We start from the raw sequence: 22,138 nt of genomic DNA, 5'->3' as shown, positions 1-22,138 counted from the left end.
AATGTAAAACCCCAAGTGCCAAACGCCCACTGGGAGGTCCCAGCTGCGAAGCCCCAAGCTGCAAAATGCCCAAACCCTGGGGTGCGACGCCCCAGCTGCCGAAGGCAACCTCTGAGATGTGAAATCCAATTCCCACGTCCCTGGGGGGTGCCTGCCCGTGTCCCCCCCCCCCAGGAGCTGGTTCTCCGTGTCCCTGCACCCAGCCTGGGCGCTGGGGTGGCCGCGGCGGGGGGCAGCGGGGTTATCTCGTGGGCTGACGCTTTGACACTTGGGTGAGAGCCTGGTAAAACCCCTGGGAGGGGGCCGGGGCAGCCAGATGGGAGGTGTGTGTGTGTGGGGAGGGGAGCTGTGAAATTTCCCACGGGGGCTCCCCATCCTGTCCCGTCCCACCGAGGAGGAGGGCGGAGGGCGGGTAGGAAGGGGAGGTAACGAGGTGGGATTCGTCGGGCTGGGCTCAGAGGGCCGGAGGAGGTCGGTGCTGAGCCCAGGGCGCCGGGGATGAGCTGAGCTGAGCCCGGCAGCATGGAGGAGCTGGCAGAGAGCTATGCCTACGGGGACAACGAGACGGAGTGCGAGTACGAGGAGTGGGGCCCCTCGCTGTCCCTGCTGCCCACCATCTACCTGCTGGTCTTCCTGCTGGGCACGGCGGGCAACGGGCTGGTCCTCTGGACCATCTTCAAGGGCGGCCGCGAGCGGCGGCGCTCGGCCGACACCTTCATCGCCAACCTGGCCGCCGCCGACCTCACCTTCGTGGCCACCCTGCCGCTGTGGGCCGCCTACGCCTGGCTGGGCTACCACTGGCCCTTCGGCACGGCCGCCTGCAAGGTGAGCAGCTACCTGGTCTTCGTCAACATGTACGCCAGCGTCTTCTGCCTGACGGGGCTGAGCTTCGACCGCTACCTGGCCATCGTGCGGCCCCTGGCCACGGCCAAGCTGCGCTCGCGGGTCAGCGGGCTGCTGGCCACCGTGGCCCTGTGGCTGCTGGCCGCCCTGCTGGCCCTGCCCGCCCTGGTGCTGCGGCGGGCGGCGGCGCTGGAGGGGGACACCAGGGTGACCTGCTACATGGACTACGGGGACCTGGCTGTGCCGGGCACCGAGAGCGCCTGGGAGGTGGGGCTGGGGCTGTCGTCCACCGCCCTGGGCTTCGTGGCCCCCTTCGCCATCATGCTGACCTGCTACTTCTTCATCGCCCGCACCGTGGCCAGCCACTTTCGCCGGGAGCGGGCCGAGGGGCCCCGCAAGCGCAAGCGCCTGCTGACCATCATCGCCGTGCTGGTGGCCGCCTTCGGGGGCTGCTGGCTGCCCTTCCACCTGGTCAAGACCCTCTACGTCCTGATGGACCTGGAGGTGCTGCCCTGGTCCTGCGGCCTCCACGCCTTCCTCAACAACCTCCACCCCTACTGCACCGGCATCGCCTACATCAACAGCTGCCTCAACCCCTTCCTCTACGCCTTCTTTGACCCTCGCTTCCGACGGGCCTGTGCTGCCCTCCTCTGCTGCCGCCCCCCCGGCCCCGGGGCCGAGCGCTCGGGCAGCTTCTCCTCGGGGCACAGCCACCCCCCCGGGGGCAAAGGGGGGCCGCCCGGGGGGGGCAAGCTGGACCCCGCCACCCAGGAGACGCTCTTCCGCGCCTGAGCCCCCCCATCCCCACCCCAGCACCCCCCCTGAGCTGGTCTCCTCGGGGAGAGGCCCCTGTGGTATTTTTGGGGGACCCCCCCCCTCCTGTTTTCTCAGCGCCCCAGAGCCTGGCTTGCTTTGGGGAGCCCCTGCTTGTGGGATACTTTTGTGGGGGGGGGGGATACCAAAGCATGGGTGGGTGGGTTGGGCAGGGGCAGCGGCCGCGAGATTTGTGACAAATAAATGAATTTTGGTTACAAAAATAAAAGAGTGGAGTATGCGATTCCCTCTGGGGTGATGGAGAGGGTGGGGGGGGGCTGCATGGGTTTTGGGTGGATTTGCTGTGTGTGTGTGCATGCCCCCTCCCGCGCCCCCCACATTTTGGGTGCACGCCGTGCGTCCCCACACGCTTTGGGAAGTGCAAAAATTCCCACCCCTGAGCGCCGCTTTGCTGCATCGCAGCACGGTGAGACCAGAGTGAAACCCAGAAAAAGAACCTCTCCCCCCCCAAAAAAAAAAAACAAAAAACCCTCTGGTGCACGGGGTGGGAGCTCAGCCCGCCCCAGTGGGAGGCTCTGATTGCATCAGGCAGCTGTCCCCTTCTCCCAAATCCCCGTTTGAGGTTTTTATCCTCCTTATCTCAGGCCAGATACACCCTGAGTGGTTCCCCCCTGGGGCCGTGGATGCCATCGAGCAGCCGGGGGCCGCTGCCCGCGCCCCAGGCCAGCACCGAGGGCACCCCCATGGTGTGGGCTCAGGGCCAGTTTGGGGCTGGACAGCGTTTTGGGGACCCCATCCCCTTCCCCATCCTCCCGTGGCGCCAGCAGGACAATGGCCTGCGCTGGCCGGGGATTTTGATGAGCCACCAAAACGCTCTTCTCCCGTTTCCATCTCCAGCCCCAGCCGCTTCCTGAGGCTTTGCTCGAAATAAATCTTCCCCCTATTTGCTATTTACATCCTTCATTTACTCGCGATTAACTATCCTGTCTCCTTGGCCTTTGTTCCCACTTGGAAAGGATGCGGGATCATTACTTGGTTCCTCGCCGAGCTTCCCGTTGTTTCGCGGGGGGGAGGAGGGCTGGGGCGACCTTGCTGCCTGCCCTGTCCTCGATTTGGGACCAGCTGAGCCTCGCTCATCACCCCGCAGGGACAGCCCTTTGTCTCGGTGCAGTAAATAAGGAAGGTGGCCAGGGAGATCTGGTTTGGGTAACAGCAAAGGGGGTGCAGCTATGGAGGTGAGCCTACTGGAGCTCTTTGCACCCTGGCTGGGGCTTTTTTGGGGTTTCCCCATGGTTTCAGGCTTGGGCTAAGAGCCAGGGGGGTTGGGATGCTGGAAATGCTGCAGCCGAGACCACGGCCCAAAGGGAAATTTGGGGTGAGTATAGTCAAGGTGCCCTGCTGGAAAACGCAAGGAAAAGAGCTCCTGGCTCCTGCTTATCCACCCAGCCTGCCTCTCCATCCTCCTGGCCACCACCCCTAAACAAGCTGGCCCCAAAGGGGGGCAGAGGGAGCCCCGATTTGTTTTTTTTTTTTAGGAGCCCAGGCACGGGCAGCTTCCTCCCAGGCGCGGCGGCCAGGCACGGATATAGGCACGGGGCGCCTCGCCAGCGGCGGCGGGAGCTGCGGACTTTCTATCCGGCTGCTGGAGATTTCCCTTTTCCCTCGGAGGAGGGAAATGCTGAGCCGAGGAGTCTCTGGGGGGAAATGCAGGGACACTTCAGAAAAACAAGGCCGGAGAGAGGGGGGGAAGGGGCAGCGGGTCCGGACCAACGGTCGGAAGGAGATAAGGAAGGTGTTGCCTTCCTGCGGCAGCGCGGGGGGAAAGGCGGCTGCGGAAAGATGAGGAGGGAAGATAGAGGGGATGGAGGGGGGTGGGGGGCCACGGCCGGGAGCATCCTCAGAAAAAAAAATAAAATAAGGAGCTGGGGGTGAATTTGGTTGCGATGGGATCCTTGAGGAGCGATGCCGTGCCTTGCTGCGGGGCCTGGCTGGCTGCAGGGCTCCAGTGTCGCGTGTGTGGCCCCGGTGGGGACATGGGCATGGTGGGGACGTGGCACTGGGACACGGGCAGTCTGCACAGGGAGATGGGGGAGGTGGAGAAGCCAGCACGGATGGGGACAGGACCCTCAGGAGCCTCCCAGCCCCCAGCTCCCAGCTCCCACCGGAGGTGCAAAAATAATATCACGGCGTGCCGAGCCCGGCTGATGTCCCCAGGTGTCCCGTGAGGCCAGCTTGCCTTTGAAGTCACCTCCTTGTTTACACTTTCACGCTTTCCTCCCCAAAGCAAACGGCGGCAGGGAGGGGACCCCACGTCACCCACGGTCCCTGCTGCAGGGGCTGCGGTGCCGTGGCGAGGTGGGGCACGGCCCCAATTCGTGCTGGGAACACCTGAATTTGTCCAAACTCGGCTTACTCATTGGGCAGAGGAGGTTTCGCCAGACCTCGCAGCTCAGAAATGACTGAGAAAATAATTATGGGGTGAGAAATGTCTGCTTTCCTCTGCTCAGCCCCCCTGGAGAGGGCAAGGGGGGAGATTTCAGTCCTTCGCTGCCCTGTTATGTCCCCAACACACGAGTCCCTGGGCCACCCACCCAAAATCTGTCCCCGTGGTGGGCAGTGAGCCCTGGGCCCTTCACCAGGTTGTGTGTGTTAGGAGGAGACAGAGCCTCAGGAGTTGGTGGAAAGCTCCGTGGACCTTGGAAAGGCAGAGTTTAGGCGATAGGTAATGAGGGGATGGGCTTAAAGGGGTTAAAATGGGTTGAAGTGGAAGGAGACTTTTTTTTTTTCATGTTTCCAGCAGCCAGGGGTGAAAGGCTTGGAGGCCCCCCAGCTCCTCGGGAGGGCAGGAGATGGAGGGAGGGAGGACGAGGAGGGAAAGAGGGGTTGGAGACGGATGGGTGGAATGAAAACGGGGGTGCTGGGGCGAGGCTTGGGTGTCCCCAGGGCCACACGTGCCGGCAGGACACGACACAGCTGCTGCCCGACCTCTGGGCCCCAGCCTGAAGGAGCAGCCCCCGGCCGCCCCGGGGAGCCGGGTGACACCGCAGTGACCCGGCCGCCAGCAGCTGGGCCCCGCCGCGCCGGGAGATGCTGCCGGAGGAATAACAGGAAGCTCCAGGAGGGGAAAACACGGCTGATGCCTTCTGCAGGTTGTTTTCCACCTCCTTCCCGGCCGGTCCCGCGCGTCCCCACACCCACCGCCGCGTGCCCGTGGCCCTGGGACCGCGCTCACGCGCCCCCCGCCCCAGCCCCAGCCCCGAGACAGGCTGCACTGGTGTTCTTTATTGTTGAGGTTCAGCTCTGAAAAAGTGCTCACTGTTACAAAAGTACACGTTTATAAAATGTGCTCCGTACAAAGACCGGGTTGTGGGGTCCAACTTGGCGGTTCCCACTTCGCCCTCCCCATCCAGCAGCGCTTGGTGGAGCGTGGGGAAGGGGGAAAGAAAGGGGGGAAGGAGGAAAGAGAGAGAAAGGAAGGAAGAGAAGGGAAGAGAAAAGAGAAGGGAAGAGAAGGGAAGAGAAGGGAAGAGAAGGGAAGAGAAGGGAAGAGAAGGGAAGAGAAAGGAAGAGAAGGGAAGAGAAGAGAAGGGAAGAGAAGGGAAGAGAAGAGAAGAGAAGAGAAGAGAAGAGAAGAGAAGAGAAGAGAAGAGAAGAGAAGAGAAGAGAAGAGAAGAGAAGAGAAGAGAAGAGAAGAGAAGAGAAGAGAAGAGAAGAGAAGAGAAGAGAAGAGAAGAGAAGAGAAAGAGAAGAGAAGAGAAGAGAAGAGAAGAGAAGAGAAGAGAAGAGAGAGAAGAGAAGAGAAGAGAAGAGAAGAGAAGAGAAGAGAAGAGAAGAGGGAAAGGAAAGGAAAGGAAAGGAAAGGAAAGGAAAGGAAAGGAAAGGAAAGGAAAGGAAAGGAAAGGAAAGGAAAGGAAAGGAAAGGAAAGGAAAGGAAAGGAAAGGAAAGGAAAGGAAAGGAAAGGAAAGGAAAGGAAAGGAAAGGAAAGGAAAGGAAAGGAAAGGAAAAAGAAGAGAGGATGAGGGTATGGCTGAGGGAAGGAGAGGACAACAGGAGGGCAGGGCGGCTGCCTCCACGCCCGGGTGCTCCCCAGCTCGCTGCAGGACTGGCCGTGGCTGTGGTGTGGGGGCACCTGGCGTGGGGGCTGGCACCCTCAGGCAGGTCCCTGCCCTCCCCATGCAGGGCAGCGAAGCGCGAGGGAAGGCCCTTTTGCTTCAGAAAGGCAGAAAATTGGTCTGGATGAATTTAGGGATGCTGGGGAGCTTTGAATTCGCACTTTCTCCTCCGTCACCCAATAACAGGGTCAGGAACTGCTGGGGGAAACACATATTTGGTCCCTGGTATCCAGAGGCTGTTTTGGTGGGGCAGGGGCAGACACCGAAAAGAAAAAAGAGACCCCCCCAGTGCCTCTATCCCCAGAGGCAACATCGCTGGGCTCTGCCATGGGGCCTGCAGTGATTTGCACCCAGCCTTCTGCCCTCACGCTGCTACCAGCCCTGGGAGAGACTCGGTGCTGGGGGTGGAGTCATCAAGCCAGCACATTGCCTTATTTTTCCCCGATTTTTCTTTTTTTTTTTTTCTTTTTTTTTTTTTTTTTTTGGTTGGTTGATTTGTTTCTAAACTGTGCATCTACACTCCAGCTACAGGCATGGAAACACGGTAAGAAAATAAAACAACTCACGGGAGGCCCCTCCTCGGGATGCATCCGGCAGGCAAGCAGCCCCAGGGAAGGGGCAAGGAGAGGGGGGGGGGCTTTCCCCAAGCAAAACCCACCCCGGGAGGCCGAGGATGGGAGCAAATGCTTCTTGGCAGCAAAGTGCTATGTGGCCACAGGGGTTTTACAGCTGGGGTGGAGGCGGCAGTCCTCGGCCCTGCATGCTGCAGGAACGGCCACAAAGACGGTGTAAAACGCACGTGGGAGCAGTGGCCACCCTGGCTGGGCAGAGGGGCTGTTGGCTTTATTTTTTTCTTCCTTTTTTTTTTTTAATTCCTTTGGAGTTCCTTCTGCCTCCTAACGACGAGATCAGGACAGGTTCCCCAAGCCATCGGGCACCTGGAATGGCCCCGAACCTGTGCAAAACTTCGGAGGAGAAGGGAAAGGAGCAAAAAGGTGGCTGGTGAACGCCGTGCCCGGGAGCTGCTCGTGGGGCTTTGATTCTTGTCCCAGCACCAGGAGGGATGGCCCTGGGGCTGTCTGTGAGTCCGAGCGGCGGCCAGGGTCACCAGCGAGGCGCAGGTCTGTCCCCCAGCAGGCGGTGGCACTGAGCCGGGCGGCAGTGCCATGTCCTGGGCTTGGCCCCCACGTTTTGGCAAGGTCGCAGAGCACGGGCAGGGTTCAGGGAGCTGGAGGCTGCCGGGCTCTTGCTCCACCGGTGCTGTTTACGGGGTGAAAGTGAGGATTTCCATGGTTTTCCCCCCAAGGCAGTGGGTGCGGGCATCCCTCAAGGCACACGCTGCTTTTGGGGGGTCTCTCTCCCAAATGGAGGTCCCTTTCCCCCCCAGCTGCAGCCCCTGCTCCATCTCCCACTGACTGGCACCGCGTGGAGGCTCCTGGCCCCGGGACCCCCCCGTGAGCCCCCTATGCCACCACCTCCACCAGCCCCAGGAGCTGGGGGGGGGGGGCTCCAAACTCCGCTGGGGTTCATGGCAGTGGTGTCGGTCCTGGGGTGAAAATTCCCCATTTCTGGGCAAAAGAAGAGGGGAACCGTCCCCCGGTCTCCCCAGGACGGCCAGGCACGGGGGGGGGGGGGGACAGCGGGAGGGGACAAGGACAAGGCACAGTCCGGTGTCCCCACCAGGCGGTGGGGGCCGGGGTGGGGAGCGGGGGAGGCTGGGGGTGGCTGGGGGCAACGGGGGCGAGCCCCGCGTCCCAGCCTCCCCGGCCGTACCTAAACCTCCTCGTCCTCGCTGGCTTTGCTCCAGCGGTGGCAACAGTTGGCCGTGATGCCCAGCAGGAAGTTGGTGGCCACCGAGGCGATGGAGACCACGAAGCCCACGAAGGCGATGAAGAGATAGTCGTCCAGGGTCAGCGTGAGGTGGCAGGCCTTGAAGCTCTCCTCCGTCAGGGAGAAGAGGGGGACCCCTTTCACCTCCAGGGGGGCCTGGCACTTGGCCAGCTGTGAATCTGGCAAGGGGAGCGGCGTCAGGGTGCATAAATTTGGGGTGGGGGGGATAGGAGGGGACGCGGTGGGGAACGGGGGGCCGCCTTACCTGAGGCGCAGAGCTGGATGCGGCTCTTCAGCCATTTGAGGAAGGGCTCCATGGCGCAGCCGCACACCCAGGGGTTGCCGCCGATGCGCAGGGTCACCAGCCCCGTCAGCCCCTCCAGGGCATCGAGGCTGAGCGCCGACAGCCCCCCGTAGCTGAGGTCCAGCTCCCGCAGCTGCGCCAGCCCCCGGAACGCCTTGGGGTGCACCTTGCACAGCCAGGGGTTGTGGCTCAGGTCGAGGCGCAGCAGCTCGCTGGCCTCCAGGAACATGTCGGCCGTCACCAGGCTGAAGTTGTTGTAGCTCAGGTCCAGGTGGGTGAGGCGCCGGGCCCCGAGGAACAGCCTGGTGGGCAGGGTCTCCAGCGAGTTGTTGCGGAGGTCGAGGACGCGCAGCTGGGCGTAGCAGGCCAGGTAGCCCAGCGGGATGCTGGCGATGCGGTTGTGGGCCAGGCTGAGGTTGCCGGTGTCCAGCGGCAGCTCGGCGGGCACCGAGAAGAGCCGCTGCCCGCTGCAGTCCACCGCCTGCCCCCGGCACGTGCACAGCACCGGGCAGCCCGCCCCGGCGCCCGCCGCCGCCACCACCGCCGCCGCCGCCACCACCCAGGGGCCCAGCAGCATGGCGGGCCGGCGGCCAGCCCCCGGGCCCATCTCAGAGCCCGGCGAGCTCCATGCCGCGGGGAACGGGGCGGCCAGCCGGCCTCAGCGCGGGGACAGCCCGCCGGCCGCACCGCAGCGGCATCCTCTGCCCGTCACAGCCCGGCGGGGACCATGCTTGGGGGGGGGTGGTGTCACCCCTCCGCTCACACCGAGGGCTGCTGGAGGTGGCTGAGGAGGATTTGGGGAGCGGAGGTGGGCTCCGAGCTAGCCAAGCAGTGCTTGGGGTGTCCCGGAGACATTCGGGGGGCTCAGCGAGTCCCCCCCCGGCACAGGGCTGCTGTCAGGCCGTTCTCAGCCGCCTGTGGAGAAGAGGGGTGAGAGAAACCCAAGCTAGCGGTACGCCCTGCTGAGGGGGGGGGCTGTGGCTCACGGGGTATCCACGCCACCCCCAGCCCTCCCCGTGCCTCCGCCAGCAGAGCACAAAGAGGGCCCCGAGCCCACCGGCTGGGCTCGGCTCATCCTGGCAGGCGGTGGGCAGAGTCAGGGGCGTAGCAGCCGCCGCCGTCAGCTCTGCCCGAGGCTGGGGACACCCTTCTGGCCTGGCCCCCGCAGAGACAACCTCATCCCCACGCCCGGCCCTCCCTCCGCCACAGCATCCCTCGCCCAGGCGGCCCCGCTGCCTGGCCATCTTTGCTCCTTCCTCCCTCGCCCCGTGCCCTCCCCACATCTCCATCTTTTCCCCACCTCAGCCGGTTTTTGCCGGGGGAATTGCCGCCCCAGCCGCCCCCCCAGCCCTTCCCCGCCATGGTTGCCGATCCCTCCGGTGGCGCCGGGGGGACGTGGGGGTCCCCGGGATACTCACGCTGCCCTGGGGACAAAGCAGAGCTCGGCTCCCCGCCGCCGCGAGGCCTGGGTGGCCAGGCAGGGGTCCTCGGGTGGCCACCAAGTTGGGCAAGTGGCTCCTGCAGCCGCAGCCAAGGCTGCTGCCGAGCCTGGCAATCGGAGCAGGTCTTTCCCCACCTCCTTCCTCCCCTCCTCCTCCTCGTCCTCCCTTGTCTCTCTCTTTCTCTGTCTCTCGTTTTTTTTTTTTTTTCCTTTTTTTTTTTTTTTTTTTTTTTTCCTTGAGGGCCAGATACTGACGTTTCGGTGTCTCTTAGCAACTGCCTCCACATCTCTGAGCAACAGGAGAGCGGGATGTGGAGCCGCCAGAGCGATGGAGACGGTGGAGGAGAGCAATGCCCCCGCTCCGGGGACACCCCACCCGGGGGGGGACGGAGCGGGATGAGGGGCAGCGGGTGGCACCCCGCCACCCACGGGGGGCTCGGCTGCTCCCCAGCCCACCGGCTGCCCTCAGCGCACCCCCCGGCCCCAGGGAGCACCCCCGTGGGATGGGGTGAAGCAGGGTTTGCCGGGCTCTGCAAACAGAAACCAAATACGTGTCAGCAGGAGGGGAAAGCGAGGTGCTCCAGAGCTAAGCCGGGAGCGACTGCACCCAGCTGAAACGTTGGCTTGGTTTTGTTTCTTTTCCCTTTTTATTTATTTATTTATTTTGTATTTATTTGTTTGCAGACCTGGGAAACGCCTGGAGCCGCAGCTGGTTGTTTTTGCTCCACGTGAAGCAATCATTTCTGGCTCTCCGCTCGTTTCATACGGGGAGGGGGCAAAGCCATCTTTACTGCCCCCCCCCTACCCCTCACAGCTGGCTTCTTTAAATGCAAATGAAGCTTTTGGAACAAAAGGCTGCTCTGGCAACACTGGAAACATTGCGATAACACGGGCATGACATTTGGGAAAGGAGGCACTTTCAAAACCCAGCCTGCCTGTATTCCCTTCCCAGTCTTTTCCAGCCTTCTCCCGCTGTTTTGGCGGAGTTGCCTCCATCCCAGCGGAAAACGCCAGCCCAATCGACCCAGTTTTTTCCCTATTTCGGCCTGGTGGCATCTCCCAGATGCCGGGGGCTCTTTGTTCCCCGTGGGACGGCTCCTCCTAGCCACGGCAGCCCGCAGCCAGCCGGCGCGTGGCCGCGGCTGCCTCTCCCCGGGGTGGGTATTAATTGGCGCTGCTCGTCGCCCAGGGTCCCAGCGGGCTTCAAGAGGAGCTCCAGGAACCAAATACACCCAGACGTCCCTGGAGCCAGATGCAGCTCAGCCAGACACGTAATTAGAGATAAGACCCATGGCTGGCTGCAAATCTCTTCCAGAGGATCTATTAGTACACCATTTATGGCTGCATTTGCAGCAAGTAAATGAGCAAATAAGCCCGACCAGGGCTCATTTCTAATGGCTCTCAAGGCCAAGCGTCAGAGCTTGGCTTGTGGCCGCCCTCACCAACCATCTCCCTCCCCAAATGAAGGGATGTTAGCAGCCCAGCAGCCTGCTGGAGACGTCATGAAGGTGCTGTGGACTACCGAGATGGTGATGAGCACCCCTGAAGGAGATGCAAACTGCTCTGCTGGAGCTGGGGGTCGATGTGCTCATCTCCTCCCTCTCCTCTGGGGCTAGGAACACCTGGGGCTGCCCTCCTGCTCTTTACCAGGTCACCCACAGGTGGCCAGAGCACCCCTGTGATGTCCAGCCCCATAAAAAGAGCATTTCTGGTACAAAACCACAGGCAGAAGGCTGCTGACTTTTCAGATGACTGCTCCAGATGATGCTTTTCTCCCTCCCTGCATTTTTTGGGGGAGGCAGTAAGGCAGCAGTGTGGGTTGCCCCTTGCATCCAGCTCTGCACAGCCACTGGCCGGGCTCACCCCAGTCCCTTAGATCCTGAGGTGGCTTTGGACAGCCCAGCTCAGTAAATTTGCCTCATATTCAGGTTGGGCTTTATCTCTCTCATGGGAGCCACCGGATCTCAGCTCCCTCGCTGCTCACAGGATGTGCCCAGCTCTGGAGCTGCGGGTATTTTAGTAATAAAATCAGCACAGAGTGCAGCTGACCTCCAGTTTCCTCGGCACCATTCTCCATATACCAGACCGATCCTTAATAATTACTTTTTAACTACTCTGCAGCCATTAACGTGCTTACACTAAGTCAACCCAGCCTGAGTGCTGTCACGGTAGGACTGGTAAGGCTCAGGAAGATCGGAGCCGTGCCAGGATCCTGGCAGCAGCACTTACAAAGGGCTTTATTTGACTTTGTTTTGGGTCTCTTTCCATCCAAGATACATTTTTAGTTTGGCTGACACTCTTTGTAATTACCAGCTGGTGGCAGAGAGCCAAAACCCAAATCTGCTTTCTGAGCCGAACGCGGCACAGTCGTGCCAAGGTAGGGTTTTACAACTTCCAAACGCTTTGTAATCGGTTAAGCAGGTTTCGCTCTCGTGGGATTTGTCTCCAAGCTGCAAGGGACGTGGCTTCTGGAAGGATGTGTATGGTTTTCCTCCATGGGCTGCCCTTGCCTACTTCCTTCCCATGCCGACAAAACAGCAGGGCTATTGCTCATCGCTGGGAGCGTGCAAACTGCCCGGAGGAGATTGCAGCCTGGGTTTAGCCCGAATTTCAGCCCCCCGGGGCTGCTCCTCACCCTGCCCCACCGCCCGGCAGCAGCTGGGCAGATCCTGCTGCACCACAGCTCTGTCACCCTGAGGATACCTGGGTTTTTTGAATCACCACCGTGTGCTGGTGTGCTGTGGGGGACAGATGCTGGTGGGTCCAGGTGGACAAGTGGTGGCACCTGGGTGAGAACGACCTGGGAGACAGCACACAGCTGCCCTGCGGGATGCTCGGGCACCCCACCTGCCTCCTGCAGAGGCTGTGGTGAAGGACGTCGTGAAGCAGGGGCTGATTTGGCCCAGAGCCTCAAGTCTCCCTGCGCTCTGCTTGCTGGAGGAGAAAGAGATGGATAAGAGGCCAGACAACACCAGGAAAACAAACAAACAAAAAACAGGAAAAAAAAAAACTCTTTTTTTTTTTTTTTTTATTTTTTTATGGTGTCTCTGGCTCCACAATGGCACAGCCAACCGTGAACAGCTTGGGTAGATTAAACCTCTTTCCTTCTCAAAGGCTGAAGAAATCCAGATTAAGTGAAGAGACGTTCCAGATGCTGGCTGCTCCGAAAGAAGGAAAACACAACGAGGATACAGGACGTTTCTGACAAGCAGGACTCCTCAGTGAGGGGCTCTGGAGCTTGCACACGTATCAAGAGATGACAGGTACAGGAGATGCTTTCTCCTTTTAGGAGATATTTTCTCCTTTTAATGATGAAAGGACCTTCTAACGTGCATGGCCAGATGCTGGTTGTGCAGACTCAGTGCCCGTGGCCTGGCCTCTCCCATTACTGGGAGCACTACTACGGAGCCAAGCAGAGAGCTTAGATTAATTAAGCACAAATCTGCTTCAGCTTCCTGGTTACTCTGGGCCCAGCACAGCTCTTGTCACGGAAAACACACGTTTTTCCCCTCTGTAACTCAGTTCTGACTCTCAGCTCATATCCTGAGCTCCAGAGCCCTGCGTCTGCTGAGATGACACCGGGGACTGTGCTCTGGTCAATTACTCAGCAGTCAGCCTGGAAAAAAATAAATCAGATTGCTTTCTAGGGCCTGTTGTGGCCAGGCTGGCGTTGTCTGTGAGGGACTTTGCCCCCGCCTCAGGCCAGCAGCACCAGGCTGATGCCCGAGCTGGGGCTGCGCAGGGAACCAGATGCCCCAAGGACCTGTCACAGCCTGGCAGGGCTCTGAAATGGCTTCGTGCTTTTTATTGATTATCCATCCTGGACTGGAAATGCTCTGACAGCAGCTGTGGTTTTGGCAAGGGGCCTCCTGTGAACTTTCTGCTCATTACCAGAACATCAAGGCTGCAGCTCGATGGGCACTGCTTGCTCTGGCACAGGGTTTGGGCTCAAAGAAAAGCAGTTCGACCCCAAACACGATGTTAAATCCAAGAAAACCCCTGAGGGAGAGAGGCCAGCTGGCAGGGGACAGCCTGGATCCGTGCTCAGAGGAGCCCGAAGTAGCCCAACAGAGCCTAGGGAACATGAGAGAGTCCTGGATGGGCTGTGGAGAACAAGAAAGCTCAGGGACACCACAGAGACCCCAAATGCACCTCAGAAAGCCCCCAGGCTGGCCAGAAAGGTAAGACTCAGTGCAAGACCCACAGGCACTGAGAGTGACACAAAGAGCCCGATAGGAACCAGAAAAGCTAGGGGAATTTTAGGCTGTCTTAGGACAGCCTAGAAGCCAGTATAGAGCTCTGAGCTCCTGGTGAGCAGCTTTCAACAGCCTTTAACCACTACAAAGCTTTGCTCGCTCGCTCTTGTGAGTCTCAACCACTTGTCTCACCCACAGGCAAGAGCTCTGCAGAGCTCAAAACCAGAGCTTTTGATAGATCTCTAACCACCTGTAATCCTATTCTATTACACCACTTGAAAACTCTTCTGAGCTGATCGAAACCACCCCACGCCTGCTCTAGAGCTCCTCAAAACCACACTGACCAGCTCAAAACCTCCTTCAAACACTTGTAGGCAGGCCTAAACAGCTCTCATCCAGTCTGTGGCCACATTTCTGTATTTATCCTCAGGCATCTGCTCTGTAGGGTCAGTGGCCCCAGTGTGGTGCTGGAACAGTACAGGGCTGTACTGGTGAGGGTTGGGGACACACCACCCTGGTCATTCGGGGAAAGGAAGCCCAGCTCTGTACCTGCTAGCCTGATGCACAAGGGATCCCAAAGCAACACAACATATTGCTAGTCACAGAGGCTCTGGTGCTCATAAACACAGCCCAAGAGGGGAAGAACTGAGCAAAGGGGAAGGAGTGGTTATTATGGCTGTTGTGGGACTTAGGTATAAGTCAAGGGCTTTCCCTTTTCACCCAAGCATCTTCCTCATTGCTACACTCAGTAAAGGTCAGACTACCTGAATTGATTTTTGAACACAATTGAGGACAAGCCCTGCAGGGGCAGCTGAGATCACAGCATGGAGCCACAGCTGGCCCCGCACAGCACTGCAGGACCTCAGGATGCTCTGCAGCTGCCCCAGCACACTGCAGCAGTCCCTAGGCAACCACTTCCCAGGGCCTCTGGCTGCACTGCAGGCAGCCTGCCACCACCGAGCACAGCCCAGGGCACACACAGGCAGGGGGCACCAAGCAGGTGCTATAAATGCAGTCCTGAGGAAATCATTTTGCTGCTTACCCTTTTCCAAGTGAGAGCTGCAAAACAGATCTACCTCTTGCCCAAGCAAGACTGTACCCTCACCCCTCCTAGAAAAACAGCACCAAGAACTTAGCTGAGCCTCTATTTTTCCTTGAGAAGGAAAAAAGACAAAGAATGCAGGGTCTAAAGATATCTGCTGGTAGAAACATTGTTAAATACATAAGTATTTTACCAAATGAGTTACAAAACTCCTGATTCCCCTGTGTTGATTTAAGATTTTTGATCTTCCCTACAGCAATTTCATAGCTTTCTTGGGTAAGATTCTGCAAGTAAGCTGAGGAAGTGGGTAAGAGATCAGGATGTCTCCAAATACGTGCACAAACCACAGCCATCAACCTCAAAGACCTCAGAACACACTGGCTACAGCCACCAGCTACAAGGCAGCACCGTCCTCCCATAGTGAGGGAGAAAAGAGAAGCACTGACAGAATATTTAATGCAACAGAACTTTAATATTTTTATACAAAAAAGGGTTTAAAAATTGTAAACATTACGTCTGCTAAAAACACATAACCTGATATATCCCACTCAAGAAAATGTTTCTCAGTTCTTGAAGTTGCAGGTGGGGCCACAAGCAAATTTGGTCCCAGGTGGGGAATGCCAAACTGCTGAGCTTGTTCGTTTGAAGTATCGAGGCTTGCTCTTGCCAAAAATGTCCTCCAGCTTAGGGCTTGCAATTAACCCAAAGAGCTCATCAACATCCACTGGGTGATAGTATTGGTGGATAATAGCTTGATTAAGCTGAGACCCTAAAAAAAAAAAAAAAAAAAAGAAGCAGATTTATGAACAGGTTTTCAGTGCTCTGCTTACAGTATCCTCTCCATCAGGGCCAACAGGATAGTCACTGTTCTCCATTCATACCTGAAAAAAAAAACCCTGTTGCAACCCATACAGTGAGTATGATTAACAGCTTTCCTGTTCATTGCAGAGCTCTGAACTCCAAACCCATCTTCAGGTTGCCAACAGAACTTGTTTTAAGTCACTCTTCACCACACTAAAAATATCCCAAACCTACCACATTTTGGTTTCCCCTCAGGAGGATGGGCTGCTCCATCAGCAGTGAGCTCCCACCATTCTTTCACCCCCCCCCCCAATCCAAACACACACAGGACTCTGGTTTAACTCCAACACAACAGCACTTGCAAGAAAACAGATCCAGCTTCCCCCCCCCCAGCCAGCAGCTGCCAGCACTGCAATCTCACACACTCCTGAACTGCACTTTAAGGAAGTTGAGATGACACTGAGCAAGTCCAGAAAGCTCCAGCTTCCCAAGGAAGGAATTAAAGCCTAAACAACACTTGGCACCTACCGTCAGCCCAGGCAGGGACAGGCTTCCGAGGCGCACTCTCATCATCTGTGGAATCATCGCTGTTCAGATCCATCCCGTAGTTATTTTCGCTTACCTTGGGGGACCTGAATATCTTCATGGTCTTCGGGGGCTTTAAGCAGGATGTGGAGATAGATTTCTGAAAGCACAGAGAAAGCACTTACTAGGGCAGGAAGCAGACCTTGCAGCCTGACAGAAGAGGTTGCTTTGCTAGGGCAGGCTACCCAGACCCGTGCAGCCTGACCCCCTGCAGGCACCTCAAAGCTCCTGCATTAAGGAGGCCAACAGACTGCACCAAGATCCCAGATGAGATCCCACAGCAATATAGCATTAAGGTACCTAGGCACTACCCTCACACTGACCATAATCCAAAAGTTAAAAGGTACCTTGGCAATGCCCAATGTTGGGCAAGGAATTTTACAGTAAAGGGAAGGTAGTCAGAAACAGAGAGCAGACTTCACATTCATTTTCATCCTTAATTCAAAGTAACAGGAGACCATAAAGGTTACTCAACTGTGTATGAGAAACCTTTGACACATTATCTGTAATATTCTTACTTACAGGTAACTTGGGTGGAGATTTCCTGTAACATCCAGAAGTACTCACATCCCTCCCTCTTTTGTCTGATCTGTTTTGAAACCTTATCTTGCTGGAAGCCAAGCTAGAGCCTAGGACCGTGTCCTGCAGCAGGGAATGCAAACTGCTTGCTCAACCTGCAGCCCCAAGCTGTGATGTAGGGCCTCCCAGTACCTGGCCAGAAAAAAAGCTAGGGCTCCATTTCACTTTGAAGCTGCAGGCTGGAAACGCACAAGTCAAAGCTTGGAGGAACGCCCTGGCTTTGTACTGAGGAACAGAAGATGACCAGGAGACCTGACAGTTGTATATAGCACAGAACTGACATAGGAACCAAGAAGGCATCACTATGGAGAAGTCCTCCCAAAACTTTAAGAGCTCAACATGCTGGGGGACCTCTCTGAAGTGCCTGCATCCTAATGCAAGGTGGGCACACAGCAAACTGACAGCCCTGCACTTCAGCAGAGTGGGCTTCAGCCTCTCCAAGGGTCTGCTTGGAAGAGTCCCACAGCACAAGGCCCTGGAGGGAAGAGGAGCCCAAGAAAGCTGGTTAATATTCAAGGATCACCTCCTCCAAACTCAGGATTGGTGCATCCTAACAAAGAAATCAAGCAACGATGCCAGGAGGCCTGCATGGCTGAACAAGGCACTCCTGGCCAAACAAACACTGGATGGAAGCGTACAGAGGGCAGAAGCAAGGACAGGTAACCCGAGAGGAATGCAGAGACTGTCTGAGCATCCAGGAAACTGAAACCTAAATGAAATTGGATCCGGCCAAGGATGTACAGGACAAGAAGGGCACCTCTAAACACATCAGTGATGAAGAGAAGGCTGTGGAAAACATGGGCCCATTGCTGAGCAGGATGGGGTACCTAGTTACACAGGACAATGAGAGGCTGAGGTACTGACTGCCTTTTTTGCCTCAGTTTTCACCAGCAAGTTTGGCCTCCAGACAGCTCAGGCCCCAGAGACCAAGGAGAAATGGGGGTGAGTGTTACTGGCCTCCAGCTAGGCTTTGTACCCTGTGGTGTGCCCCAGGGGTCAGTGCTTGGTCCAATCTTACGCAAGATCTTCATTAATGGTGTGAAAGATGTGTCAGAGCTCATCCTCAGCAAGTTTGCAGATGACACCAGACCAGGAGGGCCCTGGACAGGCTGGAGAAGAGGGCCATGGAGATGGAATGGAACCTTTCTCCCCTGAAGAATGGCCGAAAGAGTCAGGACTCTTCAAGCCAAGAGCATTTGAAAGCTTGAAGTGGCAGTCTTATCCACATATATAAATACCTGAAGGGAGGATGCAAAGACGATGGAAGCAGGCTCTCTCTAGTGGTGCCCAGTGGGCATGAACTAAAATCCAGAAGGTTCCATCTGAGCATCAGGAATTACTTCTTTGCTATGAGGGTGACTGAGTACTGAACAGGCTGTCCACAGAGGTGGCAGTCTCCCTGTGGCCAGACCCAGTACACTCCCTCCTCTGAGGGATTCAAAAGCTGTCTGAAAACAGTCCCAGGCTAGCTGCTCCAGGTGGCTCTGCTTGAGCAGGGGAGTTGGACCAGAAAACCTCCAGACATCCCTTCCTACCTTCACCACTCTGGGATTCTGTGAGCCCTAAATCTGCATGTTACTTGGATTGAATACAAAACACAAGAATAAGAGGATGTAGAAGTATACATGTATCTGTAGAAATACGAGAAGCATCACTGTACTCTGATTTGATCACTCTTTTTAGGAGTTTTCCTCCCATGTTTTTGTAGAAAAGCCCCAGGAGAACATACCACATACCTTCAAGTACTTGGCTTTTGTACACATGGGCCCACCACTCAAACCCATTCACGGTAGATCTACATGTAGTTTCTATTCTTTAAAGCTCTCAAATTAGTCACAGAAGAAAGAAGTCCAGCAAGATGAAGAGGTACTGGTCAGACAGAGGACAATAGAGCCTAGGAAGGGGAGTTTACTGGGAGAGGCTGTACTCAGCGCTGTTTGGCTCTTTGAGCACTGTTCTCTGCACCCTTACAGATATTAGGTCTAAGCAGCTCCAATTCAAACTCCTGGATATTTAAACAGATGACAGCAAGACTTTACAGGCAGGTCTGAATGTGTTCTGCTACAGTGCAGCTAAACGCTCTGCACACTGAACTGACACCTCATGATGTGCTGCCATCATGTGGTCATTCCCAACAGCTGTTCAAAGGTAAGATTTGCTTTTCCTTCAGGTTCTCCTGTGCTGAGCTCTTGGCCAAGCACCAGAGAAGAAAGGCTTCCTGGTCCTCACTCTGCACAAATTCCAGTTAACCCCCTACAATCTACATTAAATGATTTCACCTCCTGCTCATCTCCCTTCACCTCACTCCTTCACCACTGCTGAATAATAAATTTGCAGGCTGATTCCAAACCACTGGAGTTGATTAGACAAAATAGACCCATTTCAAGGGCTCCAGTAGAACCTAAGCTCACCTTTACGGTTTTGCTCAGACACGTGTTGGAGGCAGAGGATGATTCTGCTTGCTTGATTTTTTTCTCCTCTGCCAGCTGCTGCCAGGGCTTCTCCTGATCTTCTTCCTGTTAAGACGTAAGAATTCAGTCATTCTTCATTCACTGAAACAAAACAACCAGACTATCTCTGGAATTTAGCCATATTTTCTGGGGCCCTTGATAAAATCCTCTGTCCCTGTCTTCTTCTGCAGGGACAAAAAAGAATCAAAAATCATACAGATGAACTGAGAGCTGGCTTTGGTTAGTGAGATCAAAAAAAAATAAAATCTTGTATTCAGATCAGCAATGTCTCTAGAGCCCATACTCACCTTTATCACCTTTACCATGCTCACCCAGGTATCAGGAGTCATTGAAATGGATTTTGGTTGCCAGACTCTCTCCTCCTGCCCAAGCAGCTGGTACAGCTCTTTTGGGCTCTCTTTGGCCTAATGAAGGGGAAAGCTTTTCACTGCTAAACCTCTTTTTCAGCCCAAAGCAGTTTATCCAGAAGCTTCTCCTGCCACTCTCCTTAGCAGGGAAGAACAACACATAGCTAACAAAGGCAGAAACTGTAGCCACTTCGAATTAAATTCAGCTTCTCCCTTTCTGGAGGAGTTTTGCTGTGTCTCACTCCAGCCCAGTTGCTGGTTATACATAAATAATTCAGACCTTCATTAAAATTATATAGGAAAAAATACAAGTTTAGAAGTCATTAGCCTAGTGAATAAGAGCAGCAAGAGCAAAAAGGAAAGGAAGAATTTATCCTTAGGAGTAGCAGCATTTGGTACTTTTTTAACCAATGAACAAGGCAGAAGAAAGTGACATTAACTTAAGAGTGGAAAGAAAATGTTACTGTGATATTTTGAGACAAGCAGACTAAGCCATGATATTCTTTGTGCAAGTGAAGTTACATGAAGCTATATGATACCTGAAGCTTGTTATGGGGATCAATCTCCAAATAGAGGAAAGGAATATGTATATTTTTAAAGCATCTCTTACTGATTTCCATGCTCATTTAAACATCAGTGAACATGATTTGGAGATGCTCCTCATAGTGTGGTTGTAGGTCATAAATCTTCTGCAATAGTAATGTTAAGAGGCTGACAATGCTCATCTGTTAACCAGAAAATGACTTTGTAGCAGAACTAGCTTATTCTTGTACAAACCTCAAGTATTTAGAAGAATATCATGCTTGACTCAGTTTTACTATATCTGTTTCCTCTAAATAAAGTTGTAACAAATTAGAAGACTTCAAGTAGTAACACAGGACTTGGAAAGCAAGCCTGATCTTTAAAAGTAAGTCTGCTTATTCCAGGCCTTACTGCTTTACAACAGGATTTGTCACAAGACCTCTCACTCCCCACCTTTATGCATTTTTCAGTAAACACCACTGGCTCCAGCTGAGGTTGTGGGGACTTCTCTCCTCCCTGCTGTTTGAGAACCCTGGGGAACAAAGCCACAGTTTAGTTATACAAGAAAGCATGTTCCATCCCTCCCTGCTAGCATTCTTTAAAGCATTCTGCTTTAGCACCCCATACCTTTGGGACATGGCATCACATGGCTGACTCACATCAGCCTCCCAGTTCCAGCAATACTGTTTATATTTACTGCTTCACCATGCCTGTTGCTAAGTCCCCTTCTCCAGAATAGAAACAGGATAATACCTCTCCTTTACTTGCTCCACCTGTCGCTGCTCTACAGGACTTCTCAGTTCCAAAGCTTTCTTTCCTTTTTCTTTCACTCTATCTTCTCTCCTTTTCTGCAGTAGTTCATGCTGCTCAAATTCATCTTCCTCCTGAAGAAAAAGAACCCTTGTAACCCTCCAACTCACACAGGAAAAGATTGTAGGATATGAAATGACTGCTTTGAGACAACGCATTCTCATTATATCCCATTCTTACCTTCCACAGCCTGCCCACCTGTTGAACAGTATTTCCCTTCTGTCTCCACAAGTTCCCTCACACTCAAACTCAACATCAACTGTCTAGACAGAAGTCTTGCAGCACAGATGCTTCTGTTTCCCCAAATCTCTGCAGATCCTGGCAGTAATTTCTCCCTGTTCCACCAGGCAGACCAACACACAGGTTCCCTGCTACTCCTTTCCTTTTCTACACACAGAAGGAACCTGAAGTTGCCACCTTACCACCTTCAGCGTTTTCTGTTTCCGTGCATCGGTTTCTCCAGGTTTCTTTAACAGTTTTTTCTTGCTCCATTCCTCTGACACTCTCTCTTCCCGCACTTGTGAGAGGCGCACCTGAGAAAGACATGTGTCTGCTCCAACTGCCCCGAGGATGCACACCACAGCCTTTCCCAAACGGAGGATGAGGAGAGCCTCTAAGTCTGATACTCATGTCTGAGGCTTAGAGACTGAGAACCCAGCATCCAGCAAGAGGCAAATGTGCCCTGAAGTTAGCACCAACCTTGTGCACCAAGTCCAACACTTACTACAGGTCATGTGAAGAGACACCCACCACCTGGAGAGTCTGGAAAAAAGAACAGACAGTTACCCAACTGCAAAATACATGCTTTCATCCTGTGTGAGATTCTCTGCAGAACAAGATTCTGGTTTATATTTTGCCTGCAGTGCTGCTGGCAACTGAACTGCACATTGGGGATCTGAGAGCTGACTGAGCCCCAGACACTGTTCCTTTACCTGAGCTGTCTATCCCAACAAAAGCACTGGCACGTGCACAGCAGGAGACTAGCCAGGGCTACAAGTAATTTTGGCTGCTCAGGTTTTGGGAAAGGCTGAAAAGAGCACAATTCTTCTTCTTCCAGGGCTGACTCTTCCAAAGCTCACTTTAGCCCACCCCCCAAAAGGCTGGTCCACTCAACCATCCCCTTTCCCTGGAGCTCTACCCACGTCAGCCAGGCACAGCGTCCTCAGCCCTGCAGAACCTTCACTGCTGTACAGAAGCAGCAGCACCACCTGCATACAGCCATCAACAGCTGATCCTGGCACACTCAACTTCTACAGGTCCTCAAAAAAAAGTGTAAGGGCAAAGTTTTAAAAGCAGAGACTCTACAAACACACACAGCCACCACATCTGCTAGTCACAAGCGTTCCTTGCTCACTTGATGAGCTATTCTTTTTCCTGCTATGGTTCTGTAGCCCCCGTACAGCCACCATGGCTTTGCTGTCTGCAATGCTGAGCAAACAACCGAGTGCACTGTAAGCCCAGTAACAGTCTCACCTGCAGG

General features: G+C 55.2%; 3 protein-coding genes across 3 annotated transcripts in view; 1 reads left to right on the top strand and 2 right to left on the bottom strand.

Annotated features, from left to right (window-relative positions):
• Positions 1-425: 425 nt before the first annotated feature.
• APLNR (apelin receptor) lies at positions 426-1,714 on the top strand. The gene has a single exon (XM_068684921.1). The coding sequence runs from the start codon at positions 523-525 to the stop codon at positions 1,633-1,635; it is 1,113 nt and encodes a 370-aa protein (XP_068541022.1). The 5' UTR covers positions 426-522; the 3' UTR covers positions 1,636-1,714.
• A 4,336-nt stretch (positions 1,715-6,050) lies between these two features.
• LRRC55 (leucine rich repeat containing 55) lies at positions 6,051-9,507 on the bottom strand. Its single transcript, XM_068684852.1, has 4 exons — positions 9,283-9,507; positions 7,826-8,779; positions 7,504-7,739; positions 6,051-6,990 (listed from the first exon to the last, which is right to left on the bottom strand). The coding sequence occupies exons 2-3, from the start codon at positions 8,469-8,471 to the stop codon at positions 7,504-7,506; spliced, it is 882 nt and encodes a 293-aa protein (XP_068540953.1). The 5' UTR covers positions 8,472-8,779; positions 9,283-9,507; the 3' UTR covers positions 6,051-6,990.
• Positions 9,508-14,995: 5,488 nt separating this feature from the next.
• LOC137857636 (inner centromere protein-like) overlaps positions 14,996-22,138 on the bottom strand; it is a 17,194-nt gene continuing 10,051 nt past the window's right edge. The window contains 7 exon segments of the mRNA XM_068684376.1: positions 14,996-15,312; positions 15,873-16,029; positions 18,920-19,024; positions 20,302-20,380; positions 20,602-20,732; positions 21,081-21,283; positions 21,383-21,411. Of these exon segments, the coding sequence (XP_068540477.1) occupies positions 15,107-15,312; positions 15,873-16,029; positions 18,920-19,024; positions 20,302-20,380; positions 20,602-20,732; positions 21,081-21,283; positions 21,383-21,411 (910 nt within the window). The 3' untranslated portion in view covers positions 14,996-15,106.

The sequence above is a fragment of the Anas acuta genome, chromosome 5 (genome assembly GCF_963932015.1).
Source record: "Anas acuta chromosome 5, bAnaAcu1.1, whole genome shotgun sequence".
Classification (NCBI taxonomy): Eukaryota; Metazoa; Chordata; class Aves; order Anseriformes; family Anatidae; genus Anas; species Anas acuta.
This window is presented reverse-complemented; position numbering and strand designations above follow the sequence as displayed.

What these genes read in the sequence shown, in the direction of transcription:
- APLNR (XM_068684921.1), top strand. Translation starts at nt 523, where the DNA reads ATGGAGGAGCTGGCAGAGAGCTATGCCTACGGGGACAACGAGACGGAG.
- LRRC55 (XM_068684852.1), bottom strand. Translation starts at nt 8,471, where the DNA reads ATGGGCCCGGGGGCTGGCCGCCGGCCCGCCATGCTGCTGGGCCCCTGG. An exon ending in CATCCAGCTCTGCGCCTCAG is followed by an intron (nt 7,740 to 7,825) that starts GTAAGGCGGCCC and finishes TCCCCTTGCCAG; the next exon opens with ATTCACAGCTGGCCAAGTGC.